Source organism: Oryzias latipes, chromosome 21 (genome assembly GCF_002234675.1).
Source record: "Oryzias latipes chromosome 21, ASM223467v1".
NCBI lineage: Eukaryota > Metazoa > Chordata > Actinopteri > Beloniformes > Adrianichthyidae > Oryzias > Oryzias latipes.
In genome coordinates this window covers 24818325-24842067 of record NC_019879.2, presented here as the reverse complement: position 1 = coordinate 24842067, position 23743 = coordinate 24818325, and the positions used below count along the sequence as shown (strand labels likewise).

Below are 23743 nucleotides of genomic sequence, written 5' to 3'. Positions count from 1 at the left end.
ATTCATTTATATTTTATCGATATGATATGTATTTACTGCCTTCATTACACGTTCACACGTCTCATAAATAACATATGAAGCATAACTTTGCCTCTGAGGAATTCATCCCATTCCTGGTGGAAAATGGTCTCCAGTTCCCGGATTCTTGGATTTGAGGACTTCAGCTTGCATGTTCAGATCCTTCCAGAAACTTCAGGTGACTGTATGCTGAAAACAGCTCTGAAGGGATATCATATTATTTAAAGTTTACTCATATTTATGTGTGAAAATCTGTTTTGAATGCTCTGACATCACGTTTTCAGATCTGCTTGATTTCCAATCTTCCAATTTCCATTTAATAAGCTTTAAGGGAGGATATTATTGTGGTCTGATTGAAAAATAGATCAACTTTGTAGATAAAAGGTATTAACATTTGATCTGATTAAACAGGCCTTAACACTAAACCAAGACAAAATGTCTTTATCTCTGACATCTGATAGAGCTCATTTTCATTGAAAAAGAAGAAAATGTGGTTGTGTCTCACTGAACAGATTTAAAATATATTACCAAAAGTATTCACTTACTTGCCTTGACTCACATATGAACTGAAGTGCCGTCCCATTCTTAACTCAGAGTCCAATATTGATGTTGGAGAAGTGTGTTTATAAGAATTTTTGACCGTCCAAAAGCACATTGGTGATGTCACAGACTGATGTTGGTGGAGAAGGCCTGGCTCTCCGCTTTAATTCATCCCAAAGGTGTTCAATGGGGTGCAGGCCCAGTCACGCTCATCCACACCAGGCTCTGTTATCCATGTCTTTATGGATCTTGCTCTGTGTCACAGTCATGTTGGAAGAGGAAGAGGCCCGCTCCAAACTGTTCCCACAAGGTTGGGAGCATGGAATTGTCCAAAACGTTTTGGTATCCTGAAATATTCAGAGTTCTTCAAAGTCAAAGTCAAAGTAACTTTATTGTCAAAATCTACAATGTTTACACATACATAGAAATTGAAATTCCGTTTTCTCTTCAGCTTCAGTTTTAAACGGGGAGACAACTATAAAACAAACTATAAATAGTTGAGGCAATAAATAGTAGAAAAAATAATGTAAAAATGAGAGGAGAGAATAAAGTAACTGAAGTATAGTTACTTGTTTAACTAAAATATTTTACAGCACTGGAGGACTGGTGGAAGGTGCAGTTAGTGCTGGTGAGGTAGGTGACGTGAGTATGTCAGGGATCAGCAGAGCAGGAGGGCAACGGGGCAAAAAGGGGGGAGTGGAGGCAGGGCTGGGAGAGAGTTCAGCTTCCTGACAGCCTCTTAGTCTGCTGGTCCTGGCCTGAAGACTGCGTAGTCTCCTCCCGGATGGCAGCAGACTGAAGGAGCTGTGGGATGGATGGATGGGTGGGGTCATCTGCAATGCAGAGGGCTTTCCGGGTGAGGTGGGTGTTGTAGATGTCCTGGAGGGAGGGAAGGGGGGCACCGACGATCCTCTCAGATGCCCTCACGATGCGTTGGAGGGACTTCCGGCAGGACGCGTTGCAGGCGCCATACCACACCGTGATGCAGCTGGTGAGGATGCTCTCCACGGCGCCTCTGTAGAAAGTGTGCGTGATGGGGGGGAAGGACTTCAGGGGAGGAAGTGGAGACGCTGCTGTGATTTCCCAACCAGTGATGCGATGTTCTCCGACCAGGAGAGGTTGTCTGTGATGTGCACACACAGGAGTAAATGGGCCAAGCCCAAGTCCTGGAAAACAACCCCACACCATAATTCCTCTTCCACCAAATTTCACAGTCAGCACACTGCAGTCCATTTACCATTCTCCTCGCAACCTCCAAACCCAGACTCGTCCATTAGATTGGAAGGGCGTCTCCACTGCTCTAGAGTCCAGTGGTGGCTTGGTACTCTACTGTATCCGACACTTTGCATTGCACTTGGTGATGTGTGGCTTGGATGCAGCTGCTCAGCCAAGGAGATCCATTCCATGAAGCTCTCTGCCTTCTGTATTTGGGCTAATCTTGGGGTCAAATGAAATTTGGAGCTCTATAGCAATTGACTGTGCAGAAAGTCAGTGACCTTTTTGCAATGTGCGCTTCAGCATCCGCTGACCCCTCTCCATCAGTTTACATGGCCAACCACTTCATGGCTGCGTTGCTGTTGTTCCCAAACTCTTCCATTTTGATCGAGCTGCGGAATACATTTATTATATTTAGGATCGAGGACATTTCACCCCTAGATTTGTCACACCGGTGGCATCCTAAGACCGTTCCATCCCGGAAGTCACTGAGCTCCTGAGAGCAGCTCATTCTTTCACAACAAATGTGTGTGAGAACAGTCTGCTTACCTGAGTGCTTAAACTTATTCACCTGTGATTCGGACACCTGATTCTGATCATTTGGATGGGTGAGCAAATACTTTTGGAAATATTGTCTATCTTTGAACCCAGAATTCCTGCTTTATTGAGCCCCATTGATCAATTTGCATTTATTATTTGAATAACTTCAGAATTGAAAAAGGTAATGGTTATGGCTAAACACATAATCAACTTTTTTTTAACACGTGTTTTTTTAAAAACATTTCCAGGATAATTTTTTATAGATCAAAAAGAAATTTGTTCTATAATATTAAGTATATGAGAACATTTTAAAGTGGTACATTCCAACTAATAAGATCATTTATTTACTGAAATAAAGGACTCACTATAAAGAATGAGTTGAAAAAATTGATTGCCAATAAACACGTTTGACCTGATTATGACAAAATAATGGGATTGATAGATAAAATTTCAATAAATTTTGTTTACTATAGTTAGGGTGGATTGATAAAAAACACGGAGAAAAAATATACCGTTAATAAAGGTTTAAAAAAATCTGAATATAAAACAATAATAACAAAATAAAGGGAAAAAATACAGCATTTTTGAATGTTGGTCAACTTTGACATGCAGTACTTATTTCCTCCGGTAGAGGATGACAGTTTACTGAACTGCATAGACTTTACCATTAATCTTAACAGGAAGAAGCTGTAGTTATAAAAAAAAAAGTGGGTAGTGGGATGTGTAGTTTAATTTTTACATGTCACTCCTACTGTTACTGTAAGACGTCACGTTTGTGCCTACAGTTCCCAACTGCTCTTGAACCAAAAACCCCGAGCCGGTAACAGGCGAAAGACCAACGTGAAGCGGGATATTCTGTCAAATACCGGTTTTATCCCCTGTCTAAAAAAGTAAGTAAGGACAACGGAAGCGGCTTTAATCGTTTTTCCTGTGACAAAGTTTGCTGATTTGACTCTAAAGAGATACAAGTTATATTTAGTCTGTTGGAGTTAGCTAACTGCACCAGCAGTTAGTTAGCTGGGTCATGATGCTTTTTTTCCCTTTGCTAACCAATGTCTGAGGATTATTTTATTTTTTTTTAGTTCTTATGCAAGACGATATTTTTTTTCTATGCTGGACTTAAGACGGGCTTTTTTGTTGCTGGACTTAATTTTTTTGTCAATAATAACTTTAAAAAATATTAGCAACTCCTAAAAAAATCAAATAATTGAAATAACCGTGGATAAATCCAGATATTGTTGATCCTGACTCTTTCTTTTATTTTTTTCTTCCTATTTGAACTAGTAAACAGCTGTTGTGATGCTGTAATTGACTTACAGCCTGTAATAAACTGGATTACCACCTGACCTGTCCATGTTTGGTAGTTGTCAGACCTCATAGTTTTCAGTTTTTTGTTGTAGATGTTGAATTTGCTGTTTAGTGTTTTTGCTGTTGAAGGTTTGTCGTCTCTAACAGAAGGTTTGGCTGCAGCTGGCTTCAGTCGGCTGTGGCTTTGTGCAAACACGATAAAAGCTTTTATTTTGTTGTTTTTACTGCACCTTCTACCTGTTCACATTTGGGGGGGAAGGTCAAAGGTCAGCTCACTGCAACCAATGCGGCTTATTTTCTAATTCAGGCCAAATAAATCAGTTTATGGAGTTTTGTTTTGTTAGTTTTTTTGCCCTGAGAATGTCAAAATAATGGGGGGAAAAATGATCAAGTTTGGTTTTTGTAAATTATTTTAACAGGTGAGCCATGACGGGCTTTTTGAGGAAAGCGGGTCTGTTGGGTTCGGTGTCGGTTGCTTTTGGTTCAGTTCTCTGGTCCCAGAAGAAAACCCAACCAGATGCTTCCAATTCCCCGTCTGCGGGTCATCCATACGAGCTCAGGCTGGTCCAGGTGGTGTTCCGGCACGGGGCTCGAACGCCACTCAAGACAATCCCGGACGTGATGGAGGTTTTTTTCAGCTGCTTTGCTTCTCTACACATCATACTATCTTTGTAGAGTTCTGGCTTTTGAGCAAAGTTTCTGTGTTTACCCATCAAAGGCTCGGTGGGTTCCAGCGCTCTTGGATCCTCCACCGCACACCCACATCGACTACGTGGTGACGGATCTTCAGGGTGGACCCAGGCCTCCAGCTCCAATAGAAGACAACTACAGAAAAAACATTCTCACTGTGAGTAGACACAGGCCAAAGTCCGGCCTGAGGGGCTAAATGCAGCCAGCAAGCTCCTGTCATTAAGTCAATAATGTGTGCCCCCCAACATTTTCTAAAAACTGGTACAATTTCTTAATTGTGATTGGCTAAATGCTGTTATAAACCGTTGTAAACATGAGGTTGCTTCATTCCTCTGTGAAACTTTCAGGCTCGTTTCTAAAATGTCGACTATAAATTAAAAAAAGGAAAAAAGTTTCCGGGAGTTTTCTTTTTACAAAACAATAATTTCTGTGGTTTGTACTTTTGAGGAAGAAAACTGTTTATTTCTTGTTCAGATTATTTCAATTTAGAAGTTTACAGTGAGCTTTTAATAAAAGTTTGGGGTCTGAGTCATCTTAAGGTGGACTGCTGGACAAATGTCAGTGTTTCAATCAGATTATTGTCCAAACAGGGATTTTTTTTAAATACAGTAGTTTTGTAAAGTTTATGTGAAAAAAAAATCTAATGAACTAATTACTGTTTCCGAGATTTTTAGTTGTTCAAATATTTATGCTCTAAAAAACATAAAAATCCTTTTTTGAGGGAATTTCCAATGAAACTGCAGAATTTAAAAAAAACTTTAGTAAAAAAAAAAAGTTGTAAATTATTATTTGAAGTTTTATTTCTGGTGTTTTACTTTAGGCCTCATGACTCTCATCTAAGAAGTCAGTATTTCTCTTACAGATGTAGCTTAGTTTGGTCTTTTATTCTCCAGTTTGTAATACTCCTCCCCTTCTGATAGGGTGGTCTTACGCCATCAACCGTATCCGTGGAAACGTGCTTTCCAGTGTTGTCGTATCTGTTTTATTGTGTGGTGTTGGCAGGGTGGCACGTTCCCCGGTCAGCTGACCACGCTGGGCATGCAGCAGCTGTACGATCTGGGAAGCAGGTTAAGGAGGCGATACGTTGAGGAGCGTTCGTTTCTGAACTCCAGCTTTACTCCTGCAGAGGTTTAGTAAGTGTTTCGTCACCATGATTGCTGCTGTTATCTGGGTTTTGGGTTTATTTTGTCTTTCCTAACTCCTTCTTTAGCGTACGCTCTACTAATATTGTGAGGACCATTGAATCCGCCAGGTGCCTGATTGCTGGGTTGTTTCAACAAAAACAAAAAGGTGGAGCAGATATCAGTGTTTGCTAATTCACTTTAGGGTTATTCGCCATTGGAGAGGATCAAAAATTTTTCCTCTTCTTCTCACCGGATGTAGAAACCGTGCCGATCTTGACCACGCCGGCTGAATCTGAAATTCTCTACCCAAACTACCACGGCTGTAAGCTGCTCAAAGCCCGTTGCAGGTACACATCTTTGAGTTCATGACCTGGAAAACCAGAACAACGTGATCTCCAAGAGCGGACGTGATCTACTTTGCTTTCTCAGCCATCGCTGGGCCGAGTCGTCCACCCTGCCGGATATCGCCGCAGACCTGCAGAGGATCCACAGCGCGCTGGGGATCGCCGCCCACCACCGTGTCGACTTCATCCTCATCAGGGACGACATGGTTGCCAGAGAGGTCGTTTTTTTTATGTATTCTGTTCAACAAACTCAACCACACAAGAAGAGTCGGCGGATCCGATTGTTGGTTTGTTTCTCACAAAACGACATTCTTCACACCAACAGACGCATGGTCTTCCCTCCCCCCCCGCGCTGGAACCCTGGAGGGACACGGTGGAACAGAGAGCTGTGGACATGATGCTCCACGTCTTCCAACCCAGCAACAGGTCAGAGGGAAGCTCAAACTTTAAAGTCCCACTCCAGAGAAAATCCTGTTTTTCACATTATTCTGCGGCATTTTTCTCACGATTGAGGACAAATATTAAGAAAATCGTTTTTCTTTATGCAAATCAGTGTGAATTAGGGGCGGAGTTTGAAAAAGATCTTTTCTGTGACGTCAAAGAACGCACCCTGCTCTAGATCCATGTTTGTCTTTGTTTTCCTCGTCTGAGCTCATTTGGCTCCAAACTGTACTGGTGGAACATTGTTGTATTGGTAATGTTAAGTTGGAGGTGCAATGGGCTGTAAGCTAGCGGGAGAGCGTGTAAACAGAGAGCTCTCATCAACAGGGAATGAAAGGGTTTTCTCCACGCTAACGCACAACTTAGAAGAGAATGAACTACAATACAGGTTTTTTTTTTTATTTGGGGCTAAAAACAGCACAAGGAAAGTGAAAAGACCTCTGGAACACTTTAAAATAGCTCCCATTCTAATTGCAGTGGGACTTAAACTAACAGCGTCCGTGTTCTTTTTACACTGGTTGATTGCTTCATGCAGGGAGAACCTGCAGCTGAGTGTGGGGCCCCTCCTGCACACACTGTTGGACAACATGGAGGAGAACCTGCAGGGGGGCTCCTCTGAGCCAAACAGGTGAAGCCATCAGAAGCTGCACTTCAGCTTTTAAACGGGATTTTTTTCTAAACGTTCACCGGCGACCTGCTGCCTCAAACAGGAAGCTGTTCCTGTACTCTGCTCACGACACCACCCTGATCCCCTGCCTCATGGCTTTGGGCATTTTTGACAAGAAGTGGCCGCCCTACGGCGCCGACATCACGGTGGAGCTGCACCAAAGCCAGCAGACCAACGAGCCGTTTGTTAAAGTCTCATACATGGGCGAGGTAAGACGTGGCAGAGCGTTTTTATTTCTAAAGTCATTTTCTAAAAATGGTTTATTTTTCTCTGTCTTTTAGGATCAACTGATACCCGGTTGCAGTGGCGTCTACTGCCCCCTGCAGGAGTTCAAACAGGCCATGTCGGCGTGCTCGCTGAGCTCAGAACGCTACCATTCACTCTGTGAGCGCACAGAACCTGGACCCTGAACGCTCAGCCGCCGTTCACACCACACGCCTCTTTTTATCACATCCTCTGTTCAGCCGTTGACCTCGCAGTCGGATTTATCCATACGAGCCATAAAATGAAGTCCTAGACAGCAAAATGAATCAAACGTTTCAGAATTCTGCATGCAGAATAGTTTTGCTGTGCATTTTTTATTTTTGCCTTACTGCAAATCATTTGGGCAGGAATGTATTTACCGTTTGGATTAGTTAAGGATTACTTATTGGACCCATTTTTCAGGACGTTTCAATGACTTTATAGCAACAGCAACACTTCGGGATGTGTGTGTTTAAAACACACATGTTCTTTTCAGAATAAGGGAACAGACAGAGGGAAACCATGTTTTTACTGTTTGCAATACAAAAGCTTACAAAGATGCAAAGTTGCTTTTTAATACATAAACATATATAAGAGGAACTCTTTTGCCCGTAAGATTAGCTGATTAAGACTGTGCTCTCACTGGTTGTTCTAGTTAGTAGAATATCCTTGCAAAGGAACTTTTACAGTGGATTTATGAGCCTTTGCCAGTTTCAATCTGAATTTTTCTTTCATTCTGCATATAATGATGTTAAGCCTTTGGGTTTGTGGCCTTTATTTAACTTCATGGGTTCTAAAACATCCCCTTATAATGATCCACAGACTTTGAAATCATATTTAACCTACTTTATGCAAGTCTTTTATTTTGAAAGAACATTTCACATTTTGTTTTTATGAAGAGGATTGACTTAAGTTTACTTTCAAGTGTTTTGAAGTCTACAAATTTAATTTTCAGTCACACAAACCACAAATTGACTGTTTCCCACAGTGTTAATTTAGCTTTATGAGAAAGTATTACCTATACATTCTGTCATATAGGTTTTAAATTAAAATTAAAAATATATTTCCAATTGCTGTTGCAATTATTTTACGGTTAAACTCGACCAAGTTCAGCTTAATTCCTTCTGGGAATGTCAAATGTTGAGCCTTCAGCTTGCATTTATCAGCAGAGGTCTCTATGAACTGAAAAGTGTCTTTGCTATTGAATGTTTCCAGATTCTGCAGAACCCACTCGGTTCTAAAGCTGTAGTGGTTCTGCTGCAGGTTTCTGATGATGCCTTTTTGTGTGTTTCTGACATGAATTTGAAAATAAAAAGATGAGGTTTACACTGGAAAAATGTTTGTTTCTTCACTCTTCTCACACTAAGGAAAAGCACAATAAAGAAATCAGAATCAGTGATTGTTGTATTTTTAATAGTCTCGTTTTTTTAGTTGCTTTAACCCTTGTGCTATCCTAGGCACTTTAACATTGGGAGTAGGGTCATCTAGACCCACTAGACAGTGGCTGTACCTTTTTTCTTCAATGATTTGTGATCTTCACTGGTGTCCATGGATTACATGAAATCTTTCCACCTTTGTCATGGTAGGGAGAACACGTCAATGTAAGGGTGGGGTCACCTAAGATAGCACAAGGGCTAAAGGACTGCACACCAGTGCACAACATAAGGTTAGAGATAATCCAGTTTGTCTATGAAGACTCTCATTCATCCAGGTAGACTCCATCATAGTAGTAGGTTTAAAGGTTGTCATCTGGACTTGGTTCAACCAACTACTACTACTATGATAATCCAGTTTGGTGTCAAGAACTCGACAGGTAAGCAGTGACAAATTAGAGTAGCAGCATCTGCATTTTTTAATCTGATGGGCCAATATAGAACTGATCAATTCGGCTCAGATGGAGCCATACTGCCCTGTCCAGCAATGTCTGCCCACATCACCATGTTACACTACTAGCAACAAGGGCAATCACTTTAAGGCGTTAACAGAATTGTCTTTTAGCACGATTAATTGCGCATTGAAACATGAACATCTGACCTCCTTGATGTTGACCTTTCGGCATATCCCTTCAGGGGTCATCACAATGAATCAGCTTTGACTGATTTGCACAGGTGAGGTTGAGAGAGTTTCACGCGAGATGCCCCTCCTGACATAACCCTGTATTTTACCCGGGCTGGGACCGGCACAGGGAGACCCTGACTTGGGGCCCCCCTTGTGGCTTTATAGTTAGGCAGTAGCGTGAGGGGTCTTGCCCGAGGACTCACACCTAAAGAAACTTATTGCGCCCCCTGGAAACCAAACCCTGGTTTCTAATGCACCAGTCCTGTGAAACATCCGTCCTCGTATTGAGGGGGAAAAGCAAGCACCTCAGCTGCTCTGTGCACAGGTACACCTATAGCCCACCCCTCCTCATTTGCTTTTTTATAATAAGCAAAGTTAACTGTTGGTATTACTCTAAATTTTGATGCCAATACGTTCACTTTTACCACAAATGAATATCGGCTCCAAAAATCTGTTATCAGTTTTCTTGATCATTAATAATCGGTACTGGTCTCAGCCCTGGTTGTCACTTTAGTCGATCAGTCTGTAGAGGCAGATGAGAAAATACTTTAAGCATTGTGTACTTTGTGTGTCTTTGAGTTATCCATCAAATTATTTAGCTGGGATCACAGGTAAAAACAAAAAACTGTTTTGACCCTAAAATGAACCTAAAGACGGCCCATAATCCACATAACCAGGATCCACATGGATAGAAACGCATGCACACACACGCCATAGACAACATGTATATACCAAAACAATATCTTTTATTTGTAGTCCATCACCACAGCCCTGGTAGGCTATTCTGCACCAAAGCCAATGGAGAAACACATGACAAGCTTATACAATAGAGAAAAGAGAGGAAGTCAACTGGATGGTAAGCAGTACGTGTTTACATTTCTTTGTCTCACTCCGGACACCGCACTCGCCTCACTAAACGTAGATCTACCTACCTCTATTTCTAGAATACCTGGCAAACCTGCGCTTGCATTAGCCACTCCTGTCCCAATCTGCCGACCACTGGGGGATTATTGCTGTGGGAATGATTATTACCCAGAGTCAACAAGAGTCAAAACAAAACAGGAAACACAACAGGAACAAGAACACACATAAGCACATCTGGGTATTAGCAATGTTATTCACGCTTGGGGAAGGCGAGTCCTGAAACTGAGCAGAGCTGGGCGTCGTCCGCGACTTGAAATGGACTGGAGGTGATCGTGGTGCCGCAAAGCTGCCAGGATCTTCACACCGAGTGTTGCTCTCGTGGTAAAAATAGAGAAAAAAGACGCTTTCTGCAGATGGTCCATGTTTGTGCTTTTTTTTAATAATACTATTATCTTAATGAGGTCATAGTTTGGTTTGATATACACTGGAGTTACAAAGAAAATTAAAATAGACTAAAATTTGAATAGCCCACCAATGGTAAACAGTACAGTATTTCAGGGGGCCTTCCTCCCCCAATGAAAGATGGGTAAGAGGAGCTGAGAGGTCACTGATAGAATGCCTATACATACAGACACAAACATACATCCCACACACTCCAGGCGTCACACACAAACACACTCTCACGTATACACTGTACAGAAACAGTCAAAACTATGGAGCCAGAGACATGATGGATTTCCACTGAAGTCCTCACTAAACTCAAATTCTCCTTCCTTTCTCTTGTTCCACATCACTTTCATGACAAAATTGTTTTGTTTTTTCTCTCTTTAATTTGAAAAAAGTAGACATACTGTAGCATCTCCACGCTGACTTTTAGTTAGGTTGATTCCTCTTTGATGTGGAAGTCATCTTTATAGTCAGATAATCAACAAAACAAAAAAAAAACACATGAACAGTTCTGTGATGCACAACAATCCCATACATTCTGCAGTTCTTGAGTAAAAATTTAATGTTCTTGTGACAAAATTACTCCAAACAGGGCCCATCTGAGTCTCGGCTGAAACAGTTTTCATGTGACATTACCAGATGTCCGCTGAGCCCCCGTTCTGTTCATTTCATGGGTGCACGTTTGTGTTTTAGCTCACTTATTGGAGTTCATTCGCTTTCATAACACTTGCTTGTCCTCCATGATCGGAAATCCATCCTTGTGTTTAGTCCAAGAACATTCTAATTACAAGGTTCCTAATGGATTAGAACATTCCGGGGCCCGGACTGAACCCCATGTCCATGTCACGTGGCCGCATCTGACCCCCCATCATCATTGTCTGCTGAGGAGGGCCCCCCATGCCCTGAAGTGACATCATCATGTTAGGTGAGTTGCCAGGGCCTGGATGAGGCATTTGTCTCCCTTGCATCATCCCTCCTGGGCCCCCAGGAGACATCATCCGATGCTGGGGACCCATCATGCCTTGGCCCATGAATGGCGGCCGCATAGAGTTGTGGCTTGGGTTGCCCATTGGCATATCTTGGGGACCCATTCCTCCACCGGGGCCCCCTGACATCCCCCCCATCCCTTGCATTGGCATACCCATCCTCGGAGGGCCATCACCCATCATCCCCTGCATGGGGAAGCCAGAGGGGTGTGGTGGCTTCCCCCCGGGGTTGTCTCCTCCACCTCGCGGGAAGTAAGACAGAGTCTGGCTGGGTTTCTCTGATGGGATTATCCTAGAGAGATCAAACTCAGGAATGCCAGAAGCTCCCGGCCGCATCACCTCATGCAGATCTGCATCACTGAATCCACCCTGCATGTTGTTGAACTCTGGACCACCAGGAGTGTTGGGCTTACACATGCCTCCATCGCCCCCTCCTCCATGGGGCATGTTTCCAAGCCTTCCACCCATAGGTCCCCCCTCGCCCTGGAAACCCATAGGATGGCCAGGAAAGCCTTGGGGACCGGGCCCATTGTGTGGGGAAAAGGGGCCTTGCTGTGAAGGGGACTGAGTGAGGGGGTATCCCTGCCTCTGATGAACGTAGCCCATCCGTCCCTGGGGCATCATTTGAGGGTTACCCATACCAGGGTCCTGGGGATTTGGTGGCATCATCATGCCGTGAGACATCATGCCGGGACCCATGTTAGGAGCATTGGGAGAAGGCATCTGGTGGGGCATGCCATGGGACAGAGGCTGCGATCCCACAGCATTAATACCTATGGGGCTGAGGGCAGACATAGGTCCAACATTTCCAGGCCCCATCATACGGGGATTTCCTTGGTGATTCATTGCCATACCTATAATAAAAAATAAAATAGAATTAGTATCAAACTTTTGAGTATAAACTGCCTGAAATCTAGTGACAGTTGGTGAAACTTCAGCGTCAAAATTATTAAGTACAGTTTTTCATGTCAGCCGTCTTACCATTATTGTTTACTGAAGGCAGGTTGGGAGAACGAGCTGGAGGAGAGTCATCATCTGAGCTGGCAACGGTTTTTATGGCATCGTGGTAAAGCGGGGTGGAACTCGGCATTGCAAACTTGGACATGCGTGACATCATGATTGACAGAGGGTTCTGGGACAGAGTTGGTTCTGGGGGTATGGTATACGGACTTCCCGACTGGACACCGCCCGGCAGTGACATAGAGCCAGGTGCAGGACCTGATGGAGGAGGACCTGATGGGGGACCATTTCCACCTAGAGATAGATTTAAGGGAAAAAAAGAAAGTGAAAAACATGAAAGAACCACAGAGAATAAAGGTGGCGTATTAAGGGTGGTTTTATAACACCAAACCATAGAAAGTAAAAACATATATCCATATCTAAAGGTCCAAAAAATGAAAGTCTAAAAAATAAGATTTCATGGTTGCTCGGTTTTGTGACCACAAGAGGGAGCCACTTGACCATAACCAACCCAACCCCACCCCTCATACAGATGTGATGAATGAGTAATGCACCACGTAACCATCTTTGATTTTTATCTTTTGTTTTTTCGTTTTTTACAATTAGTCAGTTGTTCAAATCAAATTGTTTAAAAATGTGACTACAAAGAAAATCTGTAAATTCCATACAGTCTCCTTGGAAGAAGTTAAAAGTAAAAACAAAGAAAAATCCATTGATTACAGTGAGAAACAATCAAATAGGCAATACTTACCTTGCTCCATGCCTCCCATCATGTTTGGTGAAGTGATACTGAGTGGAGGTTTGCCACCCTGAGGGGGCACCCCAGGGCTCTGCATGGGTGGTTTGGGAGAGGAAGCCCATCCTGGAGAGGGGTTTGGAAGAGAGGGGGACCTCATGTGAACAGGAGAGGCACCTGCTGATCCCATCATAGAGTGGGGAGACTTCATTGGTGCAGATGTTGGAGGTGCTGGAGGAGCAGCGGAGCCTGCAGGACCGGTGAGCATGCCAGCTAGCTGGGATGGTGTTTGAGGCGATTTAAGGTTTCCAGAGGGAGAGCCCATCATTGGAGACTGAACTTGCCTCAGGGGCGGAGACTTGAGTGGATTAACGCTAGGAGAATTCCCCCCTCCTGCTTGGACATTCAGGTCTGCTGGCTTGCGGCCTCTCTGGCCTTGTGCAGAACCACCAGCAGAGGGGAGGTGGTTAATACGACCATTACCTCCTGTTGGTGTAGATCTGTGCTCTGGGCCGAACGCTTGGTCTGCATGGGGACCCCTCATCCCCCCAGGACCCCCTGGGAAGGGCCGACCGGGTCCCATTGGAAAGTCTCCCGACGGCGTCTGCTCAGCAAATGGAGGAACCTGCATAGGTCTGCCTTGCGGACCCATGTTATCAATAGGAGGTCCTCCACCACCTCTCATTCTCATCATTTCATCTGGACTCATATTCATTGGGGGGTCTCGTAGTTTAGAGGGGTGCATGTGAGGCCCAGGGCCAGGCCCCATGGCAAAGTCAGGGCCCATTTCTCTGCTCCCTATTCCTTGGAGCCTTGATGATGGGCTTATAGGGCCATCACCAGGTATTCGAGGAAACATTCCCATGCCATTGCCAGGCTCCATTCCACCTCTTTGGTGTCCCATCATTCTCTGCACATCCATCATCATTCCAGGTGGAATGCCTTTCTCTCCCCCCATTCCTTGGTGAAACATTGCTTCTTGGACTGACTGAGGGTTTGGAAAACGTTCACTGCGAGCACCTGGACCAGGAAACATTCCCCCGGGTCCTCCTGGGAAGCCTCGTCCTTCACCCATCCTGGGAGGCATATCATCAGGCCAGCCCATTCCTGGCCTTGGGGGGCCTTCCATCTCAGGATTCATAATGCCAGAGAAGCCAGGCATCCTCTGCATATGTGGGGGCATAACTCTTGGACCAGGGCCCATGCCCATTCGCTCTGGGTAATGATCTGGACCTGGACCACCTGGACCTCCCCACATTTCTCCCGGGCCCATTTGGTAGGGAGGTGGGGGGCCTCGCATCATAGCACGTGGACCGTGAGGGTGCATCATCATGTCAGGAGGAAGTGGCCGGTGTTGCATTTCTTGTTTCTTCCTCTTCTCCTCATAAAATTCCTGTTGTAATTTCAACCAGGCCACCTGTTCAGGAGTCATCTGATCTCCTTCTCCACAGCTGCCTGGACCCCCCATGTGTGGACCCATTTCATCTTGTGGAAATGGAGGCATGTCCCTTGGACCATGAGGCGGGCCGAAGGGTGGACCTTGTGGACGAGGTCCTCCAGGTCCACCTGGTGGTCCAAGGCTCTGAGACTGAGCTATCATAGCCTGTAGGGGACCCTGCTCAGATCTACGGGGTGCGTCAGGGCCGCCATCATGGGGCCCGCCGTGTGGCTGTGGGGGCCCAGGCGGTGGGGCATCACGGTCATCGGGGAACAGCATGCGCTGAATATCTCGTAATGTTTGTAGGGATCGCTGGCGATGCTCCAGTTGTTCTTGGGACAGACCCTCTGTGTTAGCTTCCATGTTTAGAAGCTCTTGGGCCAGCTGATGCTGTTGCTGTTGGGGAGTCAGACCCGCTCCACCAGAACCCCCACCCTGCCCCCCTTCTGATGTCGGAGGGTTGAGGCCTGCCTCAGACTGGGGGATGGGGGCCTGTTCAGCCAAGGCCGTTGTGTTACTGGGGCTACTGCCTTGGATATTTTTAGATTCCATGCCCGATGACGATGACCCTTCCTGCGAAAGAACACTGGTTTGGTTCCCCTGATTTGAAGACTGGGTTGTTGCCGTCTCTGCCATTCCAGATAAGGACGGTTTGGACCCAGGCTGGTGGCTTGGGTCTTGTGTATGGGACGGAGGTTGCTGTGGAGGCTTGGAATCATTTCGTAGTGTGCCAGTTGCATTGTTCTATAAAAAGGAAACAAAAATGCCGTATGAGACTCTCATGATGGTACTCTGTTGGCACATGCATGCATTAGTGTTACATAAATCCTGCTCGCATGCATCTTTACCAAAATGAGGTGAGCTTTGTCCTTGCTGTTGGAGATGTTTTTCATGTGGAAGGCAATGATGTTTTCTGTATGGCCAGTTAGAACTGCATCAGCTGCCCTGGGGACAGAAGGACAGACAGGCGTCAGGAGCAATGTTGTTTGTTGTAGAGACAGTAGGACTTATGAATAAAAAAAAGGGCTTTGGAAGAAATGTCAGACATCTGCACACTTAATCTAAGCATTAATCAATTTCATCGACAATTTACAAAACGGCACAACCCCAACACAAAAGTATACCTCTAATAGAAACAAACGTGGTTGAGAATTGGTGAGAAAATGAGCTGGAGTCTACAAGCCCATTAAATATGTTTAAAAATATTTTGGTTTTTTTATTTTAATAAATTTAAGTTATCATCTTTTGGTTCAAGGTGATGCTAAATAACTGGAGTCCTGGATAAAATGGTACATTGCAAACTAGTGACTTACAGTGTTTGGTGTGGTTAAAAATGGTACCTTTTCCTAGCAAGGTACGGCAAAGACTAGTTGTAGTTTATTTTAGGAAAATTAAAGATAAACAAACCAAAAAAAAAAAAAGATACTTTTTACTTTCTCTGAGAAAAATAATTTGGCAGAACTCCAGAGCAACCCTATAGCAGCGGGGGCTGCTAAACAAGAAACCTGTCCAAAACCCATGTCCACAGGTGCAATTAGCAAGTCCCGTCTGATGGACTGTGTGAACAACAAAGGCTTCTCTTCAAGAAAAAATGTTCAGAGGCCCTAAAACTGTTTTTACTTCAACATCAAGTCCAGGAGAAGTAAGTTAGGCAGCATTCACCCATGCAGCCTCCATGGTCTTCTTGTTAATCGTGTTTAAGTACACTCATGCCATGGTGTAATATACAAAATAGAAACCTTTAAATCAGAAATCATGGCAGCTTTTACCAGGCTGCATCACTTCAAAAATATTAATGACAAGTCAAATCAAATAAACTTTTGAACTACTGATTTGTTGTTCAAGTATACCTAAAGGAAATAAAATACATTTACAAAAAAAAAAAGATTCCAATGCCAAAGCCACAAAATTGAGGAATGTTCACTTTACATTAAAAGACGGCTTCATGAGTTTCTTTGAAACATTAACGTACCTTCACAGAATAAGTCACAGAAATCTGTTTCTTTTTAACTCTGTCCCGATACAGTACAAATACAGAATGACACTTTCACTGCTCCTTACTTGTTTGCCATTTCCGTGGTGAAAACATAAACAAGTTTTGAGCCCGATTTCTGTCCACTAGCAGATTCTGTTGTGGAGCCTTGGCCTCCCAGTGTATTGTGGGAAGGCGTGGAGGATCGACTGAGTCCAGCATTGGAGGTAGAATGTGTGACAGAGTCCTGGGGCTTCAGATCACTGGAATTACAGTCTAAAAAGAAGGAGAGACTTTGGCTTAAAGAAGAGCAGAGCTTCATGGGAAATGGAGTCGTAGCATTTAGGTGAGAAACGAGAGGCAAAGCCCTGCCTGCTTGGATGCACATTTTAAGACACTTACTGAAGAATCCTTTGTCATCTTCATCGCTTTCTCCTCCAGAGCACCAGTCAGCTCCGCTGTATGGCTGCCGTCTCTCTGCCACACACATCCTCTTCACCCTGCTACCATCTGTACACACACACACACACACACACACACACACACACACACACACACACACACACACACAGGAGTTATTAGGGTAAGCAGTGATAAGGGACTGTAAAGTCCGTCTATCACATATTTATCCTAGTTTTTCTTAAAAACAAGCTCTTCTGTAAAGCATTTCAATGCAATTTGCAAGAGTGGAGAACTCTGTGGTGCTTTCCCACCTTTTTCCTCACTAGTGGGTGTGCCGCTGTCCGGCTGCTCGAACGACTCCACAGAGGTGCTCCTCTCTCGTTTGACTTTCACCTTGGAGCTTGGACCTGATGTCAGGCCCTGGCCGTTCTTCAGCCCCATTCCACCTGCAACATTTTGACCCCCTTTAGCACCCAGGGTCTTGGGGTCACAGGGAGAGGGTTGTGATTGGTTGCCCGTGCTCCCCGGTTTACCCTGATTGGGTATTTTAGAGTCCATCTGGGCGGCAGTGGAAGGGGACATGACAGGAGGTGATCGTACCATGGCCTCCGTCTTCGGTTTAGGGCTGAAAGAAAAGAAAATCTGTTTTTTAATCTGCGAAAGGCAAAACAGCAAAGAGAAGTGGAGCATGAATAGCTAAACAGCTGAACATTGTTAGGTTCTTATTGTTCGTTTTGTTCATCTTCTGAAAAGAAAACGTTTGATTTTTGTCCATTAAGCCAACATTAGAAATAAAAATATCAAAATCATGCAAATGCCTGCTGTTATTACACCAGGAAACCAGGACACATCCAACTGAAAAAAGAAAAAAAAAAGAATCCCACCACACCCCAATCTCCTGCTTCGTCTCTCCTCTTCAAAACACACATAAACTTGTAAAGAGCCATGAAGTAAATGCAATCAGAGCCAAAGAGTACAGCTAAAATCTGGAACACTCGCTCAAACAAAAATACAGAAAAAGAAAAAGAAGAGGCAAAGCCATGACTCTGGCAGGGAATTCAGCTGTTTCCAGTGACTCGAAAACCATGAGTCAGCAAAGACAACTTCCAAGGCCAGTGTACTCCCTGACCCAAGAGCAGCAACCCATCAAGACTGAACAGAAATGGAACAAAGATGTTCAGTTTGGATTTGCTAAAAGACATTAAAAATACACCTCCAAACCTCTCAACAGTGTGTGTGGATGTGGGGGGGCGGGACTTGTACATTTGATCAGTGAAGCTGGTTTTACTATAGATTCTAGGCAGCTAGCAACAACCTTTGTTTTTATCTACAGTGACCCCTTGCAATTTCATAGTTGAACTTCTGCAGTCTCACTGTTCCCTCATTTTTTTATTGCCATTTTGCCTGAAATACTTTTTAGCAGATTGACATACTCTGCAACCCTTTAAGATGCAGAACTCAGCCTCCTCCATATGGCCTATATGGAATATGTTCAGCTAGCTAGATTTACACAAATCTCTGTAACTTCTGTGATGAATTAGGGACGACTGTATGCCAATGTAAAGCTTTTCTGTTCCCAAAACCATCAGATAAATATGATATTAGCTGCACACATAGTTAAAGAGAATTCTCCTTTAAAAACGTAGAAGCTTTTTGAAAAATTGGATCCTTTCTGCAGAAACTGAGCCTATTGGCTGATTTTCTGTCATTTGTGTTTCACGTAAAAGAAACCACCTTTTATATTCCTTATACAGTCCACACACTCTGGACATTTTACTGCTTGATTTAGTTGGATTTTGAAGCCGTTTACAACGGCCCTGAGTTTCCAGGCAAACTATTATTAGCAACTCCGAATAATCAGTAGCACCTTCAATTAGTCAACGCTCCAGTTCCAGACTTTTTTAATTACTAGAAACAAATGTACAAATTCAATAAATACCAAGTATAACCATGATGTTAAATACCATTGTGACACTGTCATTAACAAGAACAAATATTAATCCGATTGTATGTTAAACAACCCTAAGTTTACCCTTTAAATGTTCATTAAAAACCTTAATTGAAACATAATGTGTGTAGCAGCTAAGACTAGGCTAAATATTTGTCCATTTCCATTATTGTGCGATCCAACCATTGACTGTACACGAGAACTGGCCCAAATGAGTGGGACGTCACCCATAGAAAATGGCTTACTTCTGGCTCCCACGAAATGATGTCAATTAAGTCACCATTTTTTCATGATATGGATACCTCCATGTTGGCGCCAGGCGTCGTCAGTAAGCACTGAGTCGGTCCGAGTCAACATTTCTATGACAACCACTCTTGCCAATAAGTAGTGAGCTGGTTTGGAAGTCTACACATCTACTACTTGAAAGAAATCAATCAAACGTTAAAAAGGTTCGACTTGGGGCTAGCAGGCACCACCTATTTTTATTGAGGTATCTGATCGGCCAGTTTATAACTTGAACAACTTGCACTACAGAAAAAAAATAATTTAAAAAAAACAAGATTATCAAAAGCATGTTTAAAAAAAAGGGTCGCAGGGCAAAAATGGTTATTCTGACATGTATAGTGACTGAGTAAGAGCTGTTTATTTGTCTATAAATCTATGGAATTTTTTCTTCTTGGAACCAGCAGGTACTTCCTGTTTGAAATCCCAGGGGGAGGGAGAAGTCACTCAGTCCAGTTCTCATATACAGTCAATGGATTTAACTGACCTTTAGGCTTAGAAAAAGTCCACTCACCTTTGTGTGTTGGCGGACGGGGAGTTCTTTAGCCTATTGGAGTGCATTGATGGGGTTCCCAGGACTACAGAACAGGGAGGAGTGATGAGCTGGTGGGGGCTGCCTGTGTGTGTGAGTGGCCCCTTTGAACGTACGTTCCTGGAAGGAGGAACAGGATTCCCGATGTTCGATAGGTTCCCCCGACCGTCCTTGGCCTCCTCTCGCTCTTTCTTCCCTCGCTCCTTCTTGCTGAAGTGTGTCGCTGCTGTACCTGCCGCCGCTGGCCTCTCCTCTTGGACCTCCAACATTCTCTCTATGTCCTTGTCTGTGGGTGTGGGTGGGTGTGTAGGTGCAAGTGTGTGTGTGTGTGTGTGTATGTGTGTGTGAGAAAGAGTGTGTGTAAAAACAAAAACAATAGTCCAAAAGGGTTTCCTTTTTCTTTGTGCGTTTATGAAACTCCCCCAAGGGGGCTTTCAACGGCCCTCAGGCACACTGTTGAGAAAAAAGGAGAGAAAAAAACAGAATCCTGGTCATAAAAAACATCCCGAATAACAGGATCACTTTTTGTTGTATGAGTGAAAGATGGAAAAACGTGTATTCCAATTATCAAATGAGTTAATAGAAGATGTAGTAGCCGATTACACCAGACAGCCTCTCCTGAGGTAACTTTGACATTTAAGTGGGAAGCCCCCAGTGTTACTAATAAATATCAGAACTACGTCACCTTAACTGACCCAACCACTTGTTGTTGCCCCTGACAGGAGCCAATCAGCAGAAACATTTGGATTTCCAAAAAGTATTTTAACACATTTTAAAGACAAAAAAATCTTGCTTTCCATACAACACAACGCTGCGTAAGTCTTAGTTAGGAAAATAGCTTATACTTTTAACACAATAATATTACAGGTTAAACTACACAGAATACTTGGTTGTTAAAGAACAGAAAAATGGATTATCATAGTGCATCCACACTTAAAATATAACCGATTCACGATTTCCTTTAAATAAATGATGGCCAATGTAATCTTCGAAGGCCCAAAGCGCTTTACAGTCACAGACCCATTCACACATTCACACACTGATGGCGGCTCCGCTGCCGAACACTGGCGCCAACCTTCCACCAGAGGCAAGGTGGCGTTCAGTGTCTCGCCCATGAACACTCCTACACATGGGCGGGCAAGGCGGGAATCGAACCCACAACATTGGACGTCCATAATACATAAAGGAATACAAATGTTCATTTAAAAGTTATAAACAGGAACAGTCTATATCAAGTCATGAAATCACAATAAATTTTCTGTTAAAATCATCAATAATTAATGTTTTTATTTATTAGGGCAAAGTGCAAATTTAGAAGCCAAAACCAACAATCCTCCAAACTACACCTGGGTCTTTTGGCAACCAACAAGTCTTTTTTTAAACAGCGGCATAAGGAGATAATGGACAAGAAATCCGCATTACCACACTCATTCTCTCAGGCCCCATTTACACTGCATGGTTCAAGTGACCCAATTCCGATCTTTTCCTCTCATGTGGCACAGATCGGACATGACCGATGAAAGTGTAAGCAGGAAAAAAGCGCATGGATTCAGTTTTTTTTTTTTTTCCAAATCAGATTCAGGCCTCATTCATATGTGGAAATAAATCTGATATGAATCGGATACGTGCATTTGCGTGTGCCATGTAAGCAGACAAATCGGATGTTCCCCGGTAAATGCGAGTCGTACGTCAGTGACATCAACTCAAGACACCACCAACTGAGATCACATGACTTATAGGCGTTTTTGTGCACTGATTTTGCTGTTCGAGGACAACAGTTTACCTACTTCTGAAGATTTGAGTTTGACACAACAGCAAGGTTGTGCTTGAAAGCACAAACCTTTGGGAATAAGATCCCCCTTCCTACTAATAAAAACTCCTTTTATAAAGAAAAATCCTTTTGAAAACTAGCAATAAACATTGTGCATTTTTGACTCAATTACAATCAGATATGAGTCAATTCATGTTCTACAAAAACAAATTCAAGCTGTTGTTAGGAATCAGTCCATCATGCAGACTGGTAGAGGCACTGATGTGATTTTAACTAATCAATTATAGAGGAGAGAACGTATTTGCTAGCCAAGACTGGAGGGGGCTGATTAGAAGACCTCAGTACATTGGTAGATATTTATAAAATGATGGTCATAATATTAGATAACAGCTGGATATAATACTAGAGTGTGGGATTAACGATGTGGCCCTAACAAAACAATGACCTAAAGGACTAAATACTCATTCGACTCCCATTAAGGGCTTCTACATTCTTTCTACAGTTTTGTTCCTGTAGAGTTTGGGGGAAAAAAGAGCCAAACAATGTGACAAGTCATAAACAGTAGCAAAAAAGGAGCTTATATAATTATATTCAGTAGTGTCAAAAAGATAGATACACAAAATAAAAAGCAGGAAAATCCATATGGTGAGTTCTGTGTTTTGGACAAATGAAGACAGACAACCAAAAACATCTTCATCTACAAACTCAAAGACAGTAAGGCCAACATTCATAGTGAAGGTTTGCAAGCTAAAAAAGAATTTTAATTCGAAATTTGATTGTGTTTTGGCTTACTAAAGTACAGTAGCTCTGTAGCACACAGCATTGTGTAATTCACAGCAGCAGTGTCAAGCATGTGTAAACATACTGTCGTGGGCCCGCTGTCCAGATGGGCCTAGGAGTGTCATTAATTAGCCATCATTCAGCATCATGAGAGCATCTTCACTGACTTCTACACCATAAACAATGTGTCCTGCTGCGTCCAAGGCCTGACAGACTGGGGAAGAGCTCAACAGGGAGGACTGGGACAATGGGGCAGAGGAGATGCAGAGGCCGTGTTTGCATGAAGGATGAAGTGGAGAGTGCATGCTGCAAAACTAAACAGAGGATACAGGAAGCTGAGATAAGACACACAAATGCTTTTTATGTTTTGTTTCTATAACACAATTCACTTTAGTGCAGCATTGCTATTGTACACGACCTGCTTTCTAATAACAGGTGGCCTCCTGTTACCTGCAAATGTCAGGTCACAGGACATACTGGTGTATTGTAGGAAAAGTGATTGTTTAAGTCAAGCAAGAAGATGAATGTACCGTACTCTTCTCGTATCAGTCAAACTATATTCATGATTCTCTTGTTTTAGCAGTAATTAGGCTGCTCAATGTGTCTACAGTTATTTAAGTATCTAAATATGAATTATGTAACATCACTGCTGCAAATGAACTAAAACATTTAGTTTAACAGAATTTGTCATTTGTTTGTTTTTTAAATGGTGTTTTGAGTAGTTTACTTTCTGAAGTCTTAAAGCTAATATACGATTTTGATCATGATGATTCATTCAACCCAAGGACACTGTACAAATCAAATCAAATACAGAATAAAAAGAAGAAAAGGTATGATAAAACAGCAAGAAATACTAATTGTTAAATAAATAAATAAAAATAAACAGTAAAAATTCAACACATAGGCTCATTTAAACTGGTGAGTTGTTAGACTTGTTTTAAAAAAGGGAACGGAAGCTTTTGTTAGACATGTAGGGGCCGTGAGGGTTCCTGAGTTTGGGGGGCAGAGTACCAGAATGGTCCACCCTATCCATGATAGAGAGCCGAACAGTAGGAAATGTGAATTGGATGGAGGAAGACGGGAACGAGAGGGAATTGAGATGTGAAGATTTTAGGGTGGGGTGGGGTAGCGAAGGATTTTTAAAACATATTTATATGTTATATGTTATATTTCCTGAAGGATAGGGGTGATGTAGTGGTAATGCTGTGTTCACACCGAACGCGATTCGCGCGTCAAATTTCCGTCGGCCGCCACTATTTAGACGTGCCGGAGATGTGGCACTATTTGACAACTTGTTGCCCCGCATTATTCCATGGGGGGAAAAAAAATAAACCACGAAAAACAATAAAAGTAAGGAATCTTTTTGTTATTGTCTTTATGCAAATAATAAAAATATCTCAAAGTTCAGAACTCGGCCGATCAGCTTCTCCCCCGTGG

The 23743-nt window shown here is 43.1% G+C and overlaps 2 protein-coding genes across 4 annotated transcripts in view; one reads left to right on the top strand and one right to left on the bottom strand.

The window, feature by feature from the left end:
* The first annotated feature begins 2979 nt into the window (after nucleotides 1–2979).
* Nucleotides 2980–8529, top strand: acp6 (acid phosphatase 6, lysophosphatidic). The gene is made up of 11 exons (XM_004081800.2): nucleotides 2980–3203; nucleotides 4041–4248; nucleotides 4340–4468; nucleotides 5314–5444; nucleotides 5522–5601; nucleotides 5695–5782; nucleotides 5865–5997; nucleotides 6105–6205; nucleotides 6756–6848; nucleotides 6931–7096; nucleotides 7169–8529. The coding sequence occupies exons 2-11, from the start codon at nucleotides 4048–4050 to the stop codon at nucleotides 7295–7297; spliced, it is 1251 nt and encodes a 416-aa protein (XP_004081848.1). The 5' UTR covers nucleotides 2980–3203; nucleotides 4041–4047; the 3' UTR covers nucleotides 7298–8529.
* A 1384-nt stretch (nucleotides 8530–9913) lies between these two features.
* LOC101173182 (B-cell CLL/lymphoma 9 protein) overlaps nucleotides 9914–23743 on the bottom strand; it is a 37275-nt gene continuing 23445 nt past the window's right edge. For 2 of the 3 annotated variants that reach the window (XM_011489871.3, XM_011489870.3), the window contains exons 3-10: nucleotides 19738–20208; nucleotides 17305–17618; nucleotides 16994–17101; nucleotides 16681–16867; nucleotides 15468–15564; nucleotides 13197–15363; nucleotides 12467–12739; nucleotides 9914–12339 (exon numbers count right to left, since the gene is read on the bottom strand). In XM_011489871.3, the coding sequence (XP_011488173.1) occupies nucleotides 11303–12339; nucleotides 12467–12739; nucleotides 13197–15363; nucleotides 15468–15564; nucleotides 16681–16867; nucleotides 16994–17101; nucleotides 17305–17618; nucleotides 19738–20024 (4470 nt within the window). In that variant the 5' untranslated portion in view covers nucleotides 20025–20208 and the 3' untranslated portion in view covers nucleotides 9914–11302. The remainder of the gene's footprint in view (nucleotides 12340–12466; nucleotides 12740–13196; nucleotides 15364–15467; nucleotides 15565–16680; nucleotides 16868–16993; nucleotides 17102–17304; nucleotides 17619–19737; nucleotides 20209–23743) is intronic. The other variant, XM_020713262.2, reaches the window with a different exon arrangement.